Source organism: Nyctereutes procyonoides, unplaced genomic scaffold (genome assembly GCF_905146905.1).
Source record: "Nyctereutes procyonoides isolate TBG_1078 unplaced genomic scaffold, NYPRO_anot_genome, whole genome shotgun sequence".
NCBI classification, from domain to species: domain Eukaryota; kingdom Metazoa; phylum Chordata; class Mammalia; order Carnivora; family Canidae; genus Nyctereutes; species Nyctereutes procyonoides.
This window is the reverse complement of record NW_026575119.1, coordinates 5,026,938-5,049,552: the sequence shown is the minus strand read 5'-3', so window position 1 is coordinate 5,049,552 and position 22,615 is coordinate 5,026,938. Positions and strand designations below refer to the sequence as shown.

The window sequence follows — 22,615 nt, the reverse complement described above, 5'->3', positions numbered from 1 at the left end:
GCAACCACTGACTATTCTCTGTTACTTCAGTCTGTCTTTTTAAGAATGTCTTATCTTTAATGTATGTGTATACGTACATATAATAGTATCTAACTTTTGCAGTTGGCTTCCTTCATTTATTTTAATTATGTTCAACCAAGTTGTTGCATATATTAATTAGTAGCTTTACCTTTTTTTTTAATTGGTGAGTAGTATTCTATTATATGGATGTGCTACAGTTTGTCCATTCGCCTATTGAGGGTCATTTGGATTTTTTCCAGGTTTTTGTAATTATGAGTAGTGCTGCTTTGATCAGTCATTTACAAGTTTTTGTATAAGTTTTTATTTCTCTAGAGTAAATATCCAGGAGTAGGTTTGCTGAATCATATGGTAAATGTATATTTGACTTGATTTTAAAATACGTCAAACCATTTTCTAAAATACTTGTAAAGGGGATCCCTGGGTGGCTCAGCAGTTTAGCCCCTGCCTTTGGCCCAGGGCGTGATCCTGGAGTCCCAGGATCAAGTCCCATGTTAGGCTCCCTGCATGGAGCCTGCTTCTCCCTCTGCCTGTGTCTCTGCCTCTCTCTCACACGTCTCTGTGTTTCTCATGAATAAATAAATAAAATCTTTAAAATAAGTAAATAAAAATAAAATACTTGTACAACCCTGCATTCTTATCAGCAGTATATAAAAGTTCCACTTGTTCTGCATCCTCATCAGCATTTGGTATTGTCAGTATTTTTTATTTGAGCCATCTAGTTCATGTATAGGGGTATCTCATTGTGGTTTAATTTGCATTTCTTTAAATGAGTGTGACATTGAATAACTTTTCATGAGCTTATTTGTCATCTTTAAAACCTCTTTAGGGAAGAAGTCCATTTTGTGTTGTTTTCTTATGTAGCTTTGAGAGTTCCTTATTTTCTGGGTACAAGCCTTTTATTGGAAAAGTGATTTGCCATTATTTTCTCCTAGTTTGTAGGTTAGTTTATCATTCTCTGAATACTTTTGCAGAGCAGAGGTATTAGCTTTGATGAAGTCTTAAGTTCTCATTTTTTTGTTTATGGATATTTTGGTGTCCTGTCTGAGAACTCTTTGCCTATTTGACAGTAACAAAAATGTTCTTTTATTTTTTAAAAAAAAGTTTTATAGTTTTACATTTTACCTTTAGGTCTGTGATCTATGAAAAAAATGTTTTTAGTAGGGTAAAATACAGATAATGTAAAATTTACTGTCTAAACAATTTTAAAATATTCGTTTCACTGGCATTAACATTCACAATGATGTTTTCCTTCTGTTTGATTTGTTTATTTTGCTTTTTTCATCTTTCAAAGTCAAAGCTTAGATAATTGAGACCTTTCTTTTTCTCTAAAGGTATTGTATGCTATAAAATTTCCCCCTAACCACTGCTTTAGTTGTATTCACAAACTTTGCTGTATTGTATTTTCATTTTCATTCAGTTCTAACTTTCTTTCAAATATTACAATATTGTCTTTGGCCCATGGTTTACTTAGAAATGTGTTGTTTAATTTCCAAGTGTTTGGGGATCCCTGGGTGGCGCAGCGGTTTGGCGCCTGCCTTTGCCCCGGGGCGCGATCCTGGAGACCCGGGATCAAATCCCACTTCGGGCTCCCGGTGCATGGAGCCTGCTTCTCCCTCTGCCTATGTCTCTGCCTCTCTCTCTCTATCTCTCTCTCACTGTGTGCCTATCATAAATAAATAAAATAAATAAATTAAAAAATAATTTCCAAGTGTTTGGACATTTTCTGTTATTTTTAGTTACTGTTTACTAGTTTTATTTATTATGGTCAGAGGACATACTTTGTAGGATTTCATTCAGTCCTTTTATATTTGTTAGGATTTATACTTTGACCTAGATATGATCTGTCTTCATGAATGTTCCACTGGCAGTTGAAAATAATGTGTATTCTTCTGTCAGGTGAAGTATACAGTATACATAAGTTTCAATTGGATTCAGTTAGTTGGTGGTGTTTTTAATATTTCTTAATCTGTGCTGAAATTCTGTCTATATTCTCTTTGATACTGCAGTAGGGTGTATTGAAATCTTCAAATATAATTGAATTTTTCTATTTCTTCTTTGAGTTCTCTCAGTTTTTTTTCCCTCCTCCCCTCTCTATTTCCAGCTTTTTAAGAGTATTTACTTTTAGAATTATTGGGTGAATTGGCCTTCTTGTCAAAATGTTACCTGTTTTTATTCCTTGTATTTTCTTTTGTAGAATAACAAATTACCATTACTTAGTAGCTTTAGCATTTATTATCTCAGAGTTTCTGTGGGTTAAAAGTCTGGGCACAGCTTAGCTAGGTCTTCCACTTAAGGGTCTCATTTGACTGCAATCAAGGTCAACTGGGCTACATTCTTATTTGGAGGCTCAGTTGAGGAAGGATTCGCTTCCAAGATCATTCATGTTGGTAAGACAGTTCATTTTCTTCTGGCTCAGTGAATGAGGGCCCCAGCTATTTGCTGGCTGTTGGCTGGAGTTCTTCCTCAGTTCTTAGAGACCTTCCAAAATTCTTTGCCATATGGACTTCTCTAGCATATCTACTTACTTCATTGAGCAAGTACAGTCTATGGAATGATCTATAATGTAACAGTTACAGGAGTGACATCCTATTACCTTTGCCACATTTTATTGATTGGAAGCAAATCACAGATTTCCTCCCTCAGAGGGAGGGGATTACATAAGGATGTCAAAAGAAACTAGAATGATAATAATATCAAAGAAAATAGACATTATAGCAAAAATAATTAACAAGAATGTCGCACACACATTCTAAGTAGCTTCCATAAGCCTTGCCTCCTGAGGTTGAGATCCTTTTGTATGTTTGCATGGTGTGTCTAGCTCCATCCTTTTAATTTGCCTGTAATGATAGAGGTGGTGAATTTTTTGTACTGACTATAGGTGGTTTGTGGGAGTTTTCAAAATCCATTCTGACAATTCCTGTTCTTAATTGTGTGTTTAATGTAATTGAACTATATTATTACCTCTAGTGGATTTAATGTAATTATTGATATGTTTAGATTTTTGCATAGCATTTTATTATGTTTGTACCCTCTATTTTTGTTTTTGTTTTTTCCAATTTCTTGCAGACTTTCGGTTATTTGAACACTTTTTATTAATTACTCAGTTTCAACTAATCTCTTCTGCTCTGACTATATCTTTCATATATCTTTTTAGTGGTTGCTAAGAGTTTTTTTTTTTTAGGGGTTTAAAAATATACTTTACTTTTTACAATAAACATCATTTTACTACTTCAGTTGGAATGTAGAAATCTTTTTACCATGTAGGTCCCTTTATCTTCTCCCCTCTTATTATGCTACAATTGTCTTATATATTACATTTACGTACATTTATTTAAATCCCTACCAACCAATGTTGTAATAATTACTTGCAACTTTAAATGTCTTTCAGAATCTGGAGGACAGGAATACTTTGTTACATTTACACAAACATTTACCGTTTCTCTTGCTGTTCTTTCATTCCTAATGTTTCAGGTTTTCTTAAATCATTTTTATCTGTAGAAATTCGTTTAGCAGTTCTATTTAGATCATTCCTGCTAGCTATAAATCTTATTTCTGATGTAGCATTTTGTGTGGACAGTTCCTTTCTTTTAACAGTGAAAACATGTTCACTTCTTTCTGTCCTCCATAGTTTTTAATGGGAAATCCTCACTGACTCAAATTATTCTTCTCCTATAAGTAATGTCTTACTTTTCTCTGGAAGCTTTAAGATTTTCTTTTTGCTTGTCTTTAGTTTAAGCAGTGTGAGTTGTCTCTGGCATGGATTTCTTTAGGTTTATTCTGTGGGTAGTTTGCTCAATTTCTTGAACTTGTAGACTTGTGCCTAATGCCATTTTGAACCATTATGTCTTCAGATATTTTTTAGCACTGCATCCTTTCTCTTCTTCTCCAGGCGTCTGATGACATGAATGTTAGATCTTTGTTTTCGTTCCATGGGTTTGTGGAGCTCTGTTCAATTTTTTTAGTTTCTTTTCTGTTGCTCAGATTGGATGATTTCTATTCTGATTTCAGGTTTTCTTACTCTTGCCCCTTTCATTGTCATTCTGCTTGTTTGACCCATCAAGTAGGTATCTTTTATTTTTGCAGTTGTATGTTTCATTTCCTATGTTTCCACGTGGTTTTCTTTATATCTTTTTTTCCCTTTGCTAGTACTTCCTATTTAACCTTTTTTCACCACTGTTCATGATACTTTTCAAACACTCTTAGAGTTTCTTTAAAATTTTTGTCATATGAGCACTGGGTGTTATACGTAATATAACATATGAATCACTAAATTCTCCTGAAACCAATATTACACTATGTTAAGTAACTGGAATTTAAATACAAACTTGAAACAAAACAAAGCAATAAAATAACATGCACACATATGTGCCTGGAAATAAATCCAAGAGGCATGTGGGCATCTACTCCCACATCTGTGTGATGTTTAATCACATGGCTTTTGCTGTTTTATTTATTCCATCTTGATGTATAATTATTTTTCTGTAAAAAATAAAAATTTTGTCTTATATTTTTATCAAAATTTTGGTTTATTTACAAGTCTATATTAATTTGAAAGTAATTAATTTAGGGAGGATTGTAATTTTTCTGATAGAATTATATAATGAATATAGTATGTACTTTATCAAATCCAAGATAAAATTGTAAGGCATATTATTATTTACATATAACTGAAAGAGAAAAGTGTTGCCAATTTAACTGATATAACACTTATTACTTAACTTTTAAATTTTATACTTGCTGAAATAACTTTTATATTTTTTGAAATAACTTTTATATTTAATTCTATCATTCTTATGAATCCATAAAAAGGAAAATATGAATGAAATAAATTGAAAAGGTATTCATTCTTAAATCTATTTTATATTTATAATCTGACTTCCTTTTTTTAACTTTTCCTTTTTTGACATTTCTTTTTTAAATTAGGGTCATTGATGTTCATGTTCTCTCAAATAATACTATCTGATGTGACACCAAGTATGTTGAGATTTCAACATTTCTTAAAGGGTAATCCAGTTTTGCCTCTTAGATTTTCTCTCAAGGAGTCCACACCAGTCTGCAAGTTTTATTGCTAGCATTTTCTTGCTCTTATTAAATGGAGGTTTTCCTAGCTGAAAGTTTTCAATGGAAGGTTTTCAACAAACTAGTGAGGGTCATGTTTCCTTTTGAGCAAGCCTGTAAGTGATCTTTTATATCAAAACTTTAAGGGGATACAGTTGTCCAGTTATCACAAGAAAGAAAAACTAACAAAATTTAGACATCACACTCAGCTGTAACATTTATGTTATAACTGATTTCTAGCCAACACTTGATGAGATTATTACAGAGTATAAGATGCCTTTGACTATAAAATGTACCCCATTTCAGAGATGTTAAAATGTTAAAAAATATTCATATTAGAATTGATGAAAGATGATACATGCTTCTCTTCATGATTTTTCATGTTTTAACTTTTATAATTATAACATAAAAGAGAACCATTTATTCATAAATGGCGGTTTTCTAAATGTCATTTCTTAAATCTTTAGTAACCAAATATTTTGAGGAATCAATATTATAATTCTTTGCAGTTTTCTTTTATTCACTTAAAAATTAAATCTAATCCTGTCATATTTATAGATGATTTTCATCTGATTTGAACAATTTTAATAATATCACTGTCATCATCTTTATGAAATCCTTCATCTTTGGCAAGATTTGTAATTTCCTTTGTCATTCATCTTGTGTAACATCCAGCAATCAGGGAGAGCTTGGTCAAGAGAACTTTATGTGATGAATGCAAAAAGAACCTGGTGTTAAGTGGGAATGGAATAATATATGGGATCCAATTTTATAGTGATCATTATGCATATATTGGGGCTGTGACTCTTTTTGCTTCTCAATTCAATGTTATAACTACTGAAATTTTTGTATAATTATACCTAAAGCATAGTACAATAATGAATATTTATAACTCTGAATCTTCAAGAAAAACATTAACATCAGTGATATAAGGCAGCTTTACTGATAAATGATGACTATTAGTCATCATTTGTACAGTTTGAAAACATATATACATTTACCTTGTGGTTTATCCTTATAATCATTCATAAAATCTCCATTTTGTTTATGAAGAGAAGCAGTTTTAAAGAGGTTGTAACAGATGCAGGTCCCAAACCTAATATGTGTTTTCCAGTAGTTTTAGAAATCACATTATAAATAAACAAGTCTGAACAGTTAAGATTAAGTTCTGAGTCTTAAAAATTAATCCTTTGGAATTGGGAAACTGCTAGAAGTTATTTGCTCAGTATGTTTTATTAAGTGCTTTGGAAAATCATATTGAATTATAACATCATTTCTGTGGCAAAATGAAATTGAAGTCCCTATTTATGAGTAAGCACTTAGAACATAAATAATTTTAAGGTTGAATTGAAATTTAAGGAAACTGGATTTCAAAATAATTTTACATTCTTGTATATGAATTCAAAATATTTCTTGTTTGGGTCATTGAAATTTTCAAGGGTTAGGGAAACTAACAGGGAAGACTTCAGCCAGATGGTTTACTTTCCTCTAAACCATGTGAGTAAAAAGTAAAGTAACTGAGAGTCTCATCCTTACAATAATTCTTTGGGATGGGAATTATTATTCCAAAGTTACAGATTTTGAAACCAGCTCAGAGTCTTTAGTAGTCTGTATGTAGAGTCAGGATGTAAGCCCAGTGTGTTTCACTTTGGAGACTGTGCTTTTAGCTATTTTACCATGCTCTTTGTTCCTTTTTAAATCTCATATTAGTATTTAATTTACGTAAAACTTGTAGCATGATAATTCTGTAGAGCAGGGGTAGGCACACTTCTGTAAAAGGGCAAGTAGTAAATATTTCAGGCTTTTCAGTCCATATCGTGTCCTACAAAACAAATGGGTGTGGCTGTGTTCTAGAAAAACTGTATTTACAAAAACTGGGAGCAAGTTAGATGTGACCTCAGTATTATAGTTTGCTGATTCTTGTTAAAAAGTATCATAATAGCAAGTTAATTTTTCAGTACTGAGTATATTTTTAAAATGTCCTCATTTCTTTTTTTTTTAATTTATTTATTCATGAGAGAGAGAGAGAGAGAGAGAGAGGCAGAGACACAGGCAGAGGGAGAAGCAGGCTCCATGCAGGAAGCCCGATGCGGGACTCGATCCCGGGACTCCAGGATCATGCCCCGGGCTGAAGGCAGACGCTCAACCGCTGAGCCATCCAGGCATCCCAAATTTTCTCATTTCTTTAAAAAAAAATTATCTTTCTCAAATTTAAGGTTTGATACAAAGAGAAGAATATATGTGTGAATTATGAAGCAAAATAATATACTCAGGAGGTAGAGCACTAATAAGTTCAAACTGTATATTGTAAATGTTTTTCTATAAAGGGCCAGATAATACATAGTTTAATCTTTATTAGCTATAAGTTCTCTGTCATAACTACAGACTGCATTGTAGCACAAACGTAGCCATAGACACTTTGTAAATGAATGAATATTGCTAAGTTCCAATAAAACTTTATTTATGAACACTGAAATTTGAATTTCTTGTGGTCATGAAATATTCTCTTCATTTTTTTCTCTACCATTTAAAAATTTGAAAAGTTGGGGCACCTAGGTGACTCAGCCAGTTAAGTGTCTTTGGCTCAGGTCATGATCTTAGGGTCCTTGGATCAGGCCCCACATCGGGCTCCTTGCTCAGCGGGGAGCTTGCTTCTCCCTCTCTCTTTGCCTGCCGCTCCCCCTGCTTGTGCTTGCTCTGTCTCTCTCTCTGTCAAATGAATAAATAAAATATTTTTTTTAAATGTGAAAAACCATTCTTAGCTTATGGGCCATACAAAAATAGGTGGTAAGCTGGATTTAGCCTGTGAACCATAGTTTGCAAACCCCTGTCCTAACGTTTTTTTCTGCCTTCTCCCAGAGGTGATCCTTACCCCAAATTTTGGATTTATCATTACTGTGGATTTTTTAAAATACTTTTTTCCCCTTATATATATGTACCTACACAATGTAGTATTCTGTTTTAATTTTAAAAGTTATACTCTATATAGACTGGGAGTTGTTTTTTTTTTTCATTCCACATTTTTCTAAAATTAATTCATGTAGTTGAGTATAGTTGTATAATATTCTATTGTATGCATATACCACAATTATTAATTCTCCTGACATTAGGTATTTATTTGGTTTGGTTTGAGTTCTGCTTTGAACAGTCTTGTACATGTTTCTGGGTACACATGTGCAAGAATTTTTCTTGGTTATCAATTTTCTTCTGTTGAGTAACCTGTGAATTATTTCCCTTGAGAAATGTTCCTTTTTATTAACTCATCTTATACCATTATATATTTACTTATACTAATGGAAAAATGCCTTAAATTGTGCATTTAAATGTTAAACATTTCGTTCATTCTTTCATTCATTTACTTAATATTACATAAACGTTTATTGGCTATGGTATTTTAGGTTTTGTGCCAGCAAGAGAATGTAAGATGAGCAATAAAGCAAATAGTTAAACCAACAAATAATAACAGCAGCTGTTTACTGAAAACTTACTATGCCAGGCATTATGTTAGGTATTTTATATATGTTATTTCTGTATTAGTTTTCTAGGGATGCTGTAACAAAATACCACAAACCAGTAGTTTAAACAATAAAAAATTTATTATCTCACAGTTCTAGAGAGTGAAAGTCCCAGATCAGCATGGGTGGGTTCCTTCTGAGGGCTATGAGGTAGAATCATCCATGCCTCTTCCCTACCTCCTGGTGGTTGGCTTGCAATCACCAGCAATCCTTAACATTAGAATCATCACTCTGATGTCTGCCTTCATGTCACATGGTGTTCTCCCTGTATGTGAGTCTGCTCCAAATTTCCCTTTTTTATAAGGATATCAGTTGTACTCTATTAGAATCCACTCTAATAATATCGTTTTAACTTGATAAAGATTCTATTTCCAAATAAGTTCAAATTCTTGGGTATTAGGGATTAGGACTTCAACATATGGGTGTTGAAAGAATACAGTTTAACCCATCAACAATCTCTTATAGACTTTACAGTAGTCCCATGTAACTCTGTCGAACCTTAATGATACTGATGCTCCCTCTCATAGAGTAATACTGCATTACAAAAACCATAGCTACTAAAAAGTGACTTAAGCACAGTTCCAGAACAAGATGGCATAAACCCTCTTTTCCATGCTCCTCCCTTTTGAATATGATTAAATACTTTGGAAACTAGTTAACATACAACTATAGTAGGATTCTATAAGCTGGAAGGAAGATGAACTAACAAGAGACCTTAGGACTTAAGGAATAACAATGTGGAGTTTCTTTTTATCTCTCATATACGTGGGCTGGGTGTTGACCATGCCTACAGCGTAGATACACCATAGACAAAAAGCAAAAACAAAAACCAAACACCTGCTCTCACTTGTCAAATTACTAGGAAAGCGGAATCTCAGGATCTGCTAGAGCAGAAGCCTCAGGCTCCCCACCTCATTCCACAACTAAAACATGGGCAGATAACTTGGAGGGCAGTTTGACCCATCAGTGACAACAAAGCCTTGAACAATCTCAGTTCCATTTAACAACTAGGGCAGGTGATGCCATCTATCCATAGCAGTAGTAGCAGTCACAAGGCCCTTGTATCCCTCCACCAAGCAAAATAAGAAGACCCAGGCCAAGTGTCATATGCCTCCCTCTCTTTGGAGATCTTCTAGTAACAGCAAGTGGCTCAGGGAGGCACATTCATCCTCATAAGATAGACCCGGAGGGGCTGAGCAAGAGAACCATCAGCAGAACAGTGAAGCAGATTAGAATAGAGTATTACAAGGGTTCAGAAAAGCAAACTGTTATCAGAACTGAAGCCCACAAAAGTAGGCCAGAACCTAACTGCTAATCCTAAATAGAGCTACTGCCTGCTAAAATTGAAAGTAGGGGTGTCTGGAGGGCTCAGTGGTTGAGTATCTGCTTCTGGCTCAGGGCGTGATCCTGGGGTCTTGGGATCAAGTCTCACATGAGTCTCCCCATAGGGAGCTTGCTTTTCCCCTTTGTCTCTTTCTCTGTGTCTCTCATGAATGAATGAATGAATGAATAAAATCTTTAAAAAATAAAATTGAAGGTATTAAGAGTTTTCTAATATAATAACTAAAATACTCAGTATATAATAAAATATCGCTTGTCATACCAAGAACCAGGAAAACCACAACCTGATTAAGGCCACTGAGCTGCCACTGTTATCAGGGTGAATTACACACTGGAATTGTCTGAAGATTTTAGAGTTGCTTCAAACAAATACTTCAGTGAGCAATTAAAACTCTTTTGAATGAATAAAAGAAAAATATCAAGAAATAGTTATAAAAATTAACCAAATGGAAATTATATAATTGGAAAATATAATAACTAAAAAACTTTTTAAAGATTTTTATTATTCATGAGAGACACAGACAGGGACATAGGCAGAGGGAAAACAGGGTCCCTACAAGGAGCCTGATGCAGGACTCAATCCCAGGACCCCAAGATCACGACCTGAGCCAAAGGCAGATGCTCAACCACTGAGCCATCCAGGTGCCCCTATAATAACCAAAATTTAAAATTCACTGGATAGGTAGAGTGGAGACAACAGAAGAAAGAATTATTGAATTTGAAGAAAATCAGCTTAATTTACTCCGTCTGAGCAACAGAGAGAAATCTGTGGAACAATAAGAAGAAATTTAACATTTCTATCATTGGAGCCCAAAGGACCAAGAAAGAGTGCGGGGCTGAGAAAACTATTTGAAGAAATTATTACTGAAAATGTTCTACATTTGGCAAGGGACCTAAACCTACAAATGTAAGAAGCTGAGCAAACCCCCTACTCAGATAAAAAATATCTTCAACAAACAATATTATTAAATTTCTGAAAGTAAAAGTCAAATTTTAAATATTGAGAGAGAAATGACATATTACCTATAAAGCAGCACCAATTTGAATGATATCAGATCCCTCATATGAAACCATGAAATACAGAAGGAAATTATAGCGTTTTTCAAGTGCTAAAGGAAAAGAACTGTCCATTCTGAATCCTTTATTTGATAAAATTGTCCTCCAAGAATAAAGAGGAAATAAAGACATTCTCAAACAAAGTGAATTTAAAAAAATCTGTTCCTAACAGAGCAAATAAAATTGCTAGAGGCAGAGACATTTTATGATAACAAAAGGATCAGTCCAATAAGAAGTTATTGCAATCCTAAATGGGTATAAACCAAATAATGAAGTTTCAAAATATATAAAGCAGAAGCTAACAGCTGAAAGCATAAATAAAAACCACAAGTATAGTTGGGGACTTCAACACCCCACTTCTCAGTGATTGATAGAACTGCTAGACAGAAATTAGCTATGATATAGAATGGCTAAGCATCATCACAAGCTATCAAGTTTTAATTTACACTTGTAGAGCATTCTACCAAACAATAGCACAATATACTTTTTTTTCCCAATGGAAATGAATCTACATGCATGAGGCATTCACTAAGATAAACTATATGTTGGATCATAAACCTTAAGGAATTCAAAAAATTAGAATTGTACAGTGTAATCTTTGAACATCATAGAACCAAACTAGAAATCTATAATAGTAAGATGACAAAATGTATAATTGAAATTTAAAACATTAAAACTAATATGAGGTCAAATAGGAAATCTAAAAGGAAACTTAAAAATTCATAGAACCCAATGAAAATAAACACACAACAAATTGGCACTCTAAGTTCCTACATCAAGATACTGGAAAGAAACAAAACAAAATAGACTGAAAGCAAACAGAATGAAGGAAATCAATAAAAGTAGAAATCAATGAAATTGAAAATGGGGACTATTGAGAAATAATCTAATCCAAACATGACCAAGTGGGATATAGTCTGGAAATGCAAATCCTGTGTCAATATTAGAAAATCATTATAATCTATATCAGTAGGTTAAAAGAAGAAAATCATATAATCATATCAATTGAGAAATCTTTTGACAAAGTGCGTGACAAAAACTGTCAGTAAACTAGAAATAGAGGGGAACATTCTCAACTTCATAATAGGCATAAAAACCTTTAAATCTAACTTCATATAGATAGAAGACTAAATGGTCTTCCTCTACAATTGGGAAAAAAAAAAGGACATTTGCTCTCCCCACTTGAATTACATACAACATTGTTTGCTGGAAGTTTTAGTTACTGCAGTAAGGCAAGAAAGAGAAATAAAAGGCATACAGAGTTGAAAAGAAGGAAGGAAGAAAATGATTTCTATTTCCAGTTGATATGATTATTTGCTTAGAAATTCCCAAGGACTCTACAAAAACTCTCCTAGAACTAAGATGAGTTCTTTATAGTTAACAGGATACAAGATTCAATACATAAAAATCAACTGAATTTCTATATATTGACAATGAACAAGTGTATAAAAATATACCATTTACAATTGCTTCCCAAAAATGAAAAAAATTTAATAAAACATGCATGATGGGGACTCCTGAGTGCCTCAGTTGATTAAGAATCTGTCTTCAGCTCAGGTCATGAACCCAGGGTCCTGTGATCAAGCACCACATCATTGGGCTCTTTGCTCAGTGGGGAGTCTGCTTCTCCCTCTCCCTCTGCCTGCCATTCCCCCTGCTTGTGCACTCTTCCTCTCTGTCAAATAAATAAATAAGTAAAATCTTTAAAGAACACATGAAGCATTTATGCAATTAAAATGACAAAATGTTGATGAAATCAAAGAAGACCTAAATACTTGAAGAATATACCATGTTCATGAATTGGAAGACTCAATGTAGTAAAAATAGCAAGTTATTCTAAACTGATCTATGTTTAATGCAATTCTGAATAAAGTCTTAGGAACATTTTTTATAGATATAAACAAACTTATCCTAAAATACATATGAAAGAGAAGTGTCTTAAAATAGCCAAAACAGTTTTAAAAGATTAGGTGGGAAGAATGACTCTTCATTATATTAAGACTTACTTACAGCTATAGTAATCAAAACAGTATAGTACTAGTAGAGGGATAGACAGATACGTTAATAGAACAGTATGGAAAAACTACAAATAGATCTGTACATATATACCCCACTGATTCTTGAAGCAATTCATGGAACAGGGATTGCCTTTTCAGTGCTGGAGAAATTAGATTTCAAGCCACAGGCAAAAAATAGGAACCTTGACCTAAACCTCACACCTTACAAAATAATTAAAAGATCATGCACTCTAGAGGAAAACATAAAACTAAAATTATTAGAAGGGAAAATTTCAGACTTCAGACTAGACAAAGAGTTCTTAGACTTGGCATCAAAAGTAGTTTGTAAAAGGAAAACATTATAATTCTGACTTCATCAGAATTTAAACTTTTGTTCTACAAAAGACCCTGTTAAGAGGAAGAAAATATTTGTAAACTCCTTATTCCGCAAAGGACTTGTATCTAGAACATATAAAGAATCATCAAAACTCAATATTAAAAACACTGAGAATCTAGTTAGAAAATGGGCAAAAGCCATGCTAAACATTTCATTGAAAAGATACACAGATGGCAGATAAACTCATGGAAAGATGTTTCAACATCATTAGCTATGTGGGAAGAATTCCAGATTAAAACCACAGTGTATCACTACACGCCTATCAGAGTGACTAAAATTAATAAGTGATAAACACCAAATGCTGGTTATATGGAGAAACTGGGTCATCCAATCCTGGTAAGAATGTAAAGTGATACAGCTATTCTGCAAAATAGTTTGCAAATCCCCTTTAAAACTAAAAATAGACTTACTATACTAAGAACAGGTAATTCTACTTTTGGACATATGTCCAAGAGTAAAGAAAATATATTTTCATTCAGAAATTTGTACATGAATGTTCTTAGCAACTTTAATTCTTAATAGCCAAAAAGTTGGAAGTATCCAAATGTCCTTCAGTGAGTGAATGAATGAACAAATTATGTTATATCCATAACATGGAATACTAATTAGCAGTAAAATGGAACAAACCATTAATTTATGCATCCAATACCTTGAATGGACTGCAAGGAATAATACCAAGTAAAAACAGTCCATCTCAAATGGTACTATATGATTCCAATATGTAAATTTTGTGAATATATTGATGGAGAACATGTTAGTAGTTGATAGGTGTGTGTTAGGTATGGGAATAGTGAATATGGCTGTGAAGTATATAGTAATGGTACAATTGAGTATCTTGATTATGGTAGTGGTTACATAAAGTTATATGTGTGACAACATTGCATGAATACACAGTATGTGCATGTATAAGTGCCGGAATCAGTTTCCTGGCTTTGATAGTGTACTGTAATTATGCAAGATGATAAAAATTGGGAGAGGCTGGATGAAGGGGCCATGAAAACTCCCTACATATTTTACCTATCTGTGAATCTATAATATTTCAAACTAAAATGTTAAAAAAAATTGCTTCAAAGTAGCTCAGATTTTTTTACTTAAAGTTCTCAAATATCATGAAAGATACAATCTGTAGTGATCTTCCACCTACCCACTTTTCTGCAATTGCAGATATTTCCATTCATCTTCTCAGAGTTCACTCATATCTTTGCCCAACCCTGCCTATTTCTTGTTTTCCTTCACTTTCCCACTCTCTGACTCCTATCTCTAAAGCTCAGGTAACTGATAAGCTAATGCCAAGATTCTTTTGAAGAAGGGAAGAAACTGAGTGGGCAGTAGCCTTTTGTCAGGCTCAAAGAAAAGACAGAGCACATTTATATAATAATACTTTTTGCTCTGGCGTATGATGAAGTAGATTGTATTATTATGCCCAAGCTTACAGCAATTTTAAGTAATTTTGCTGTAGGTCAGCAGTGGTTAGATGACATTGACAAATGTGTGAACTGACAGAATTTGAGTCTATCATAGTTCATGTTTTTAACCATCATAATATACTGAATGCCCACCATTATATACCGATGAGCACTGCTGCAGATGATATGTATTAAAAATGGTATGGCATGTCACATGTCATTGACAAGGAGGTATGATCCTCCATTGGTGAAATGTTTGTTACATTTTGGAAGATGAGTAGAGTTAAGAAAATGAGTGAATCATTGGATAGTTTATAAACCACAAGTAGTTATCATGGCTAAAATGATAACCACTGGCAGAGATGAGAATAGGTATGGCTAGGTCACAAATGGCCTTATCTGCCATGCAACAGACTAGAATGTGGATTATATTATGAAGCTAATGGGAACATTGAAAGATTTATGTGGTCTTTGATGTGAAAGAGGCTGTTAAAAATTTTACTCGTATTACAGAGAATAGACTGAGAGATATAATGATAAATTAGGAAACTCTTGGAAGTCCAGAAGTCAAGAGAATGTGAGCTAAGGCAGAAACTAAAGGGATAGTTAGAGAGTTAGCAGGAGGTGGATTGGTAATTTGACAGTCATTTGTATTTGGCAGAATAGAGAAAGAGGCAAAGATAACTCCCAGCTTGCTGACTTGGGTGGCTGATTGTGATCAGTAACTGACGTAGGAATAAGATCATGTAGTAAAAAGAATGATGAAGTCAGGTTTATAAATTGAAGTAGCTTTGCTACATAAAAAATGGAGTTGTCCAGATGTCAGCTGAGTACACGTAGATATTCAAAAAGAAAGGGCTACAAGGTTGATTGAGATTTGGGAATTGGCAGCATATGTTAAAGCCTGGAATGAAAAGAGAAGGAGGACCAAAGAATGAATCTTTACAAAATATTGACATTAGTGATGAGCCAAGGAAAAGAAAAGCATGTGAAAAATAGTGAAGTTTGATTGGAAGAACCCAGGAGAGAGTGCTGTTACAAATATGAAAGAGAAGAGAGGTTTTTTTAATGTGTGAATTATAGAACATATTTGGTGGAATATTATGAATACTATATGGTCAAATAAGAATAATGTTTTTAAGAAAAAAAACGTTTTTAAGGATATTAAATGTGAGAAGAAACTCAGAATATTAAAATTAATTAATATGCTGGTTAAAGTAAAACCAGAATAACTATAGTAAAATTCCAGTTTTATAAAGATAAAATCTGTATGTATTTATACATATAGGTGGAAGAGAATAACCTTCGACTTTAGGGGTGTCAGGTGGTTCAGTTGTAAATCATTTAAAAGTTTTCTACAGTGAACATATGTTTTTATGAAAGAAAAAATATTTACATGGATTCAGTCAAGATAATTTCCAGTGGAAATGTTAATTGCAAGGTTTATTCAAAAGGGTCCATTTGAATTGTGAACTAATAAGTCAGTGGTAACCTTAAAAATTTTCAGTCTTAGTGGGATCAGAAACCAGATTGTGGTTAGAAAGTAAATAGGAAAAAAAAAAAAACAAATAGGAAGAGGTCATGAATATAAAAAGTATGCTTTCAACACACTGATAAAAAGACATTAAGGTGCCTGGGTGGCTCAGGTCAGGGTCCCAGGCCTGGGGTGGAGTCCTTCATTGGGCTCCCTGCTCAGCAGGGAATCTGCTTTTCCCTCTGCGCTTCCCACCTGCTTGTGATCTCTTTCTCATGTTCTCTCTTCCTCTCTCAAATAAATTAAAAAAAAAAAAATCTTAAAAAGCATTAGCTAGAGAAATTAGACACAGGATTTTTTTAAGAAAAGAATCTTACAGCATAGTTGTGTGCTGAAGGAAGAGAAGATGGATAGTTTGACAATATGATACTTTTTCAAAGCATATTAATGATTTCTAAAGACAGGGTAGCCACGGTGCGCAGCGGTTTAGTGCCGCCTGCAGCCCAGGATGTGATCCTGGAGACCCGGGATCAAGTCCCACATCAGGCTTCCTGCATGGAGCTTGCTTCTCCCTATGCCTGTGTTTGTCTTTCTCTCTGTGTGTGTCTCTCATGAATTTTAAAAAAAAAAATCTTAAAAAAATAATTTCTAATGACGTAATTGTCATTGTTGTTCATAATCAACTATGGTTAAAGATGATACGCTTGTTATTGAATATTATCACTTGCAGTATAGTAACAGGACATGCTTGAATGTAGAGTTTGAGCTCAAATATTTAATATTGTGTCTGTGTATTGAGTATGTAAACAAATGTGTAGAAATGATTGGCCCTTTACAGAACAAAGCTTTTGATTTGGAATTTAGCTAACCTCAAAGCAGTTTTAGATGACTAATAAAAACATAGTTGGTCTCTGTTTTGAATAATTATGTATGGGGTTTAATTGCTTCCTTCTGTTCTCAATGAATGTATTGGTTATATCGATATAGGAAAATTCTAGGGTCTATCTAAGTTTATCAGCTAGAAATGATCAGTATTTACCAAACAAAATAAAGTGGCACCTGGATATTCCTAGGTAAGATGCTAATGTAGCCTTAGTCGTTCTTTAAACTTAGTACATTAAATGATGAACAGGGAATCCTGCAAAACCTGGCAGCTATGTATGGAGGCAGGTCCAGCTCTTCAAGAGGAGGGAAGCCAAGAAACAAAGAGGAAGAGGTATGCTTCCCGCATGTTCGCTACCTCCGTCACATAGCCATTTTTGAGTTTATTGCCTTCCTTTCTTGCATGGTTTAAATTCTTAACAATTATTTAAGGATTTTGTAGGTCTAGAGGGACCTGTTAATATAATTTGACTGACATGCTGTATCATAATTTTGCCCCATAACTGATATTCAGTATTCTGAGTTCAATTTCTTTTCTTTTGATAAAATTAAAAATTTATAATGTATTTCTTTTCAGAAATAAGTTGTTCTAAATTAAACACTTGAAAGCTAATATCACACTTTCCATTAACCAGATTTTGAAACTTTTATTTCTTGTATTCAGATTAACACTTTTCTTTAATTTAAAAATTAAGCAGTAAAAATGCTGATAATTTTTTTCTTTAAAATGTGTGTTTTTTTCTCTCCTTGTAGGTTTATCTGGCAAGACTGAGGCAAATAAGACTGCAGAATTTCAATGAACGCCAACAGATTAGAGCCAAACTTCGTGGTGAAAAGGCAGGTTGAAAAGTAATTTTTAAAAAATATTTATTTATTGATTGATGAGAGAGAGAGGCAGAGACATAGGCAGAGGGAGAAGCAGGCTCCCCATGGGGAGCCCAATGTGAGACTCGATTCCAGATCCTTGGATCACGTCCTGAGCTGAAGGCAGACACTCAACTGCTGAGCCACCCAGGCATCCCGGAAAATAATTTTTAAAAAAGTAATTGAATGACATTATAGTAGATTAAGATTAAAATTGCTGTGCTACTGGGGCACCTGAGTGGCTTCAAAAGCCTTTAGCTCAGGTCATGATCTGGTGGTCCTGGGATAGAGCCCCACATCAGACTCCCCGCTCAGTAAGGAGTTTGTTTCTCCCTCTCCTTCTGCCCCTCCCCTCACTTGTACACTCACACACTCTCTCTCCCTCAAATAAATAAAACCTTTTTTAAAAAAAAATAAAATAATACTATGCCACTAACAGAATCTGATGGAGTCAAAGTCAAAAATCAGAAAACTATACTTAGAATAAAATAAATTTTATACATGGGATTTAAAATTGATAAGAGTGTTTTTCCAGAGGAATTCTGAGAGGAAACTATAAGTAGTACACATGGCCATTTTGTATCATTTTATTTTTGTTTTTTTTCCCATTCATTGTCCGTAAGAATTGGTAGTTGTGGATAGTTCACTTCTCACTGTGAGAGAAAATTAGTGTTGAACAATTTACCATTTTATATTTTTAAGCGTAAGTTTATTCATATTATCTTCCACAGAGCTCTGCACTGATTCACAGCTCTAAGTGGTTTGTCTCCTTACTTTGTAGAAAGAAGCTGATTATTCTGAGGGACAAGAAGGAAGTGAGGAGGCTGACGTGCGGCGTAAAAAAGTTGAAACATTTAAGGTATAGACTAGAAAGATACAGGTTTTCTTTGAGAAAATGACAACCTAGGGTAGAAAATTGTATCTTGCATAATTATTCTCTTGCTTAATTTTTCATTCCCCTTTCTTCCTCACTGGTTTCTGAAAAATAGTGTCTTCCTCTCTTCGTATCTTGTATTTATGGAGAGCAGTTTGTTGAAATCATGACAGAAGTTTATAAAACTATTACACAAGTAACCTAAAAAGAAAAAAAATGGTAACCTTAAAAATGAAAAATATAATTGTCCATTTCTGTGAAGACAAATTAAGTCTGTATATAATAACCATAGTTTAAAAATTTTTACATTTGTATTTCCATTAAAATGTGCCTGTATTTGTTTTTATTCAACAAATACTTATTGAGCAGCTGCTGTGTGTTGAGCCTTGGTTTTGGTGCTATGAATATAGAGTGAGCTTCTATTTTTACTCTAGAAATTCTCCCCCCATGCCCCCAAGTCCTCTTTTTGGGCTACTAAGTAAATCTCTTTATAGACCTAAAAAAAAAAAATGTATACCCTTCTTTCTGGTAACTAATTTTGTTGATTGTTTTTATTTTCAGGCCCAAGCAAGTGCACGAGCTTCTGTACTAAAAGAACAATTAGAACGAAAGCGAAAGGAAGCATATGAGAGAGAAAAGAAAGTATGGGAAGAGCATGTAAGATTTAGCTCTTATTCTTGATCCTGGTCATGTTAATAATATCCCTATGTCTCCTACTGGCTAGTATGTCACCATTATAATTATGTAATTATTTTCTTTCCCATTTTTTATTCTCATTCTTTCTCCCTCTCCCATCCCCTGCCCCTGCTCTCCCTTTCTATCACCCTGTCTTTCGTATTTAAGAATTATCAATATGGAAGTTATTCTCAAGTTTGATTGGGAGTGAGAACCTAATTATTTATTTTATTCTATTGCCAAGTACCTAATCAAAGTCCCAGCATCACTCAATGCCTGTGCTTTCCTTCTGCCACTGATTTATAAAGTTACCTTTATATATTAATATAAATACCTACACATATTAAATTATTTTACAAACTAGAGAATGAGTCTATAATATACGTGCATCAAGCTCTCTTATACTCCATTATTCCGTCTGTTCAACCATTACCTCATTGTATTAGTACTTATGGATTTTAAAATATAGTTAAATTCTGATAGAGTTCTTTACTCATTTCCTTTTTACTCTTCTTTTTACAGTGTTTTCCTTAGTTAAAATCCTTTTTCTTTACCAGATACATTCCTGGGTAATTTTTGTCTTTTTTTTTTTCCTTTTCCTTTTTAAATTCTGTTGAGGTGTGCCTGGGTGGCTCAGTCAGCTAAGCATTTTAGTCTGGATTTCAGCTCAGATCACGGTCTCAGGGTTTGGAGATGAAGCCCTGTATTGGGCTCCTCACTTAGCACAGAGTCTGCTTCTCTCTCTCTTTCCCTTTGTTCTTTCTCTTTTTCTCAAATAAATAAGTAAATCTTTAAAAAAAATTCTGTTGGAATTTTTTTGGTATTACCTTAAACCAAATTAATAAACAAATTAATTTATCCAGGAGCATATTAAGTATTTACATTTACTTATTGGGTCTTTTATATCTCTTACACAGTTTTGATATTTTAAGCTCATACTTGTTATATTTCTTGTAAAGGTTATTTCTTGATGCTACCTAATTTTATTTGTTTCTTTTTTTTAATATTTTATTTAAATTCAGTTTGCTAACATATAACACCCAGTGCTCACCCTATCACATGCCCTCCTTAATGCCCGTCACCCAGTCACCCCACCCACTTCCCCTTCTGCAGCCCTTTGTTTCCCAGAGTTAAGAGTTTCTCATGTTTTTTTTTTCTCTCTAATTTTTCCCCACTCAGTTTCCCTCCTTTCCCTTATGGTGCCTTTCAGTATTTCTTATACTATACATGTGAGTAAAACCATATGATAATTGTTCTTCTCCAATTGATTTATTTCACTCAGCATAATACCCTCCAGTTTCATCCACATCGAAATAAATGGTAGATATTCATCCTTTCTATGGCCGAGTAATATTCCATTGTGTATATATACCACATCTCCTTTATCCATTCATCTGTTGAAGGACATCATGGCTCCTTCCACAGTTTGGGTATTGTGGACATTGCTGCTATGAACATTGGGGTGCAGGTGTCTTGTCATTTTACTACGTCTGTATCTTTGGGGTAAATACCTAGTAGTGCAATTGCTGGGTCATAGGGTAGCTCTATTTTTAACTTCTTGAGGAACCTCCACACACTTTTCCAGAGTGGCTGCACTAGTTTGCATTCCTACCAACAGTCCAGGAGGGTTCACCATTCTCACATCCTCGCCAACATTTGTTATTTCTTGTCTTGTTAATTTTAACCATTCTCACCAGTGTGAGGTGGTTTCTCATTGTGGTTTTGATTTGTATTTCCGTGATGACACGTAATGTGAAGCATTTTATCATGTGTTTATTGGCCAAGTGTAGGTCTTCTTCGGAGTAATGTCTTTCCATGTCTTCTGACTATTTTGTGACTGGATTGTTTGTTTCTTTGGTGTTTAGTTTGATAAGTTCTTTGTAGATCTTGGATACTAGCCCTTTATCTGATAAGTCATTTGCAAATATCTTGTATATCATAACAGTAATTCCTATAGTTTATTGTATGCTACACACATTATAACTACTGTACATATTTTGCTTTGTTTCATCTTTATAACTTTACAAAGCAGATAGAAAGGGTAAAACAATTAGATGAAGTTACAATTCTAGTAAGTGTCAAACAGGGATTTGAACCTGGGGCTGCTTTGTGTCTTTATTTTTATGCACTCACCTTAATTTCTTTAAGCTTTCTTTAAGCTATACCTTTTATTGTTATTTTAATTTTTTTTACACTGGCCAGAACTTCTAGAACAACATTAAACAATAATTGGGATAGTATTTTGTTCCTGGTTGGTTTTGGTTTTTTGTTTTGTTTTATTTAAATTCAGTTAATTGATGTATAAATATATTACTGATTTCAGAGGTAGAGTTCAGTGATTCATTGGTCTTATATAACACCCAGTGCTCATTATATCACATGCTCTCCTTAATGTCCATCACCCAGTTACCCATCCTGTGTATTTCATTTCTATCATTGTGTCATTCTTTGGGCCTGTCATATGGGCCTGTAAGGCTTCTGGTGGACACACTCCCCATCTCTGACTACCTCAGAATGTTCCTAGCCTTAGTCTTGCCATATAATCTCATCCATTTAAATAGACATAGCATGAGATCAATTTGGAATCATGCTCCCCATTCCAAGTGTCACTAGACATAAACAGTGTTTCAGAGGGGTCTATAAGATATGTTTATTTAACATGAAAATTTTAAGAATATCAAGGAGAATCAGGATTCCACTTATGCTGAGGAACCCTAATTTCAAGGCTACTACTCTGAGATCTTCCCAGAGTTAAGCTAACTTCCCCTAGGCAATAGAAGCAGAAGTTTCACAGGTGGTGGTGGTAATGGTAGAGGAGCAGGGATCACCTCTGGAAGCTTGTACACCCATCCAGTACACTTTCAGGAACATCCATATTATTAAAATGCAGTCCAAGAACCCCCGCCCCTCCTTAAAAGTCTTTGCTTTCTAAGCCATTTAAACCAGTACAAAGGCTTTTTTTCCTCTATATTATTTTCTCTGTTAATGGTGGATCTGTTTTATATAGTTCTAAAGTGCACAAATGATAGCTTTTATGACTGTATTATAGAGAATA

General features: G+C 34.0%; 1 protein-coding gene across 5 annotated transcripts in view; it reads left to right on the top strand.

The window, feature by feature from the left end:
- The window catches only part of NEK1 (NIMA related kinase 1), a 207,060-nt gene that overhangs the window by 91,482 nt on the left and 92,963 nt on the right, over positions 1 to 22,615 (top strand). For 4 of the 5 annotated variants that reach the window (XM_055334525.1, XM_055334523.1, XM_055334521.1 and 1 more), the window contains 4 exons: positions 17,398 to 17,481; positions 17,901 to 17,984; positions 18,793 to 18,870; positions 19,447 to 19,542. In XM_055334525.1, coding sequence (XP_055190500.1) covers positions 17,398 to 17,481; positions 17,901 to 17,984; positions 18,793 to 18,870; positions 19,447 to 19,542 — 342 coding nt within the window. The remainder of the gene's footprint in view (positions 1 to 17,397; positions 17,482 to 17,900; positions 17,985 to 18,792; positions 18,871 to 19,446; positions 19,543 to 22,615) is intronic. The other variant, XM_055334524.1, reaches the window with a different exon arrangement.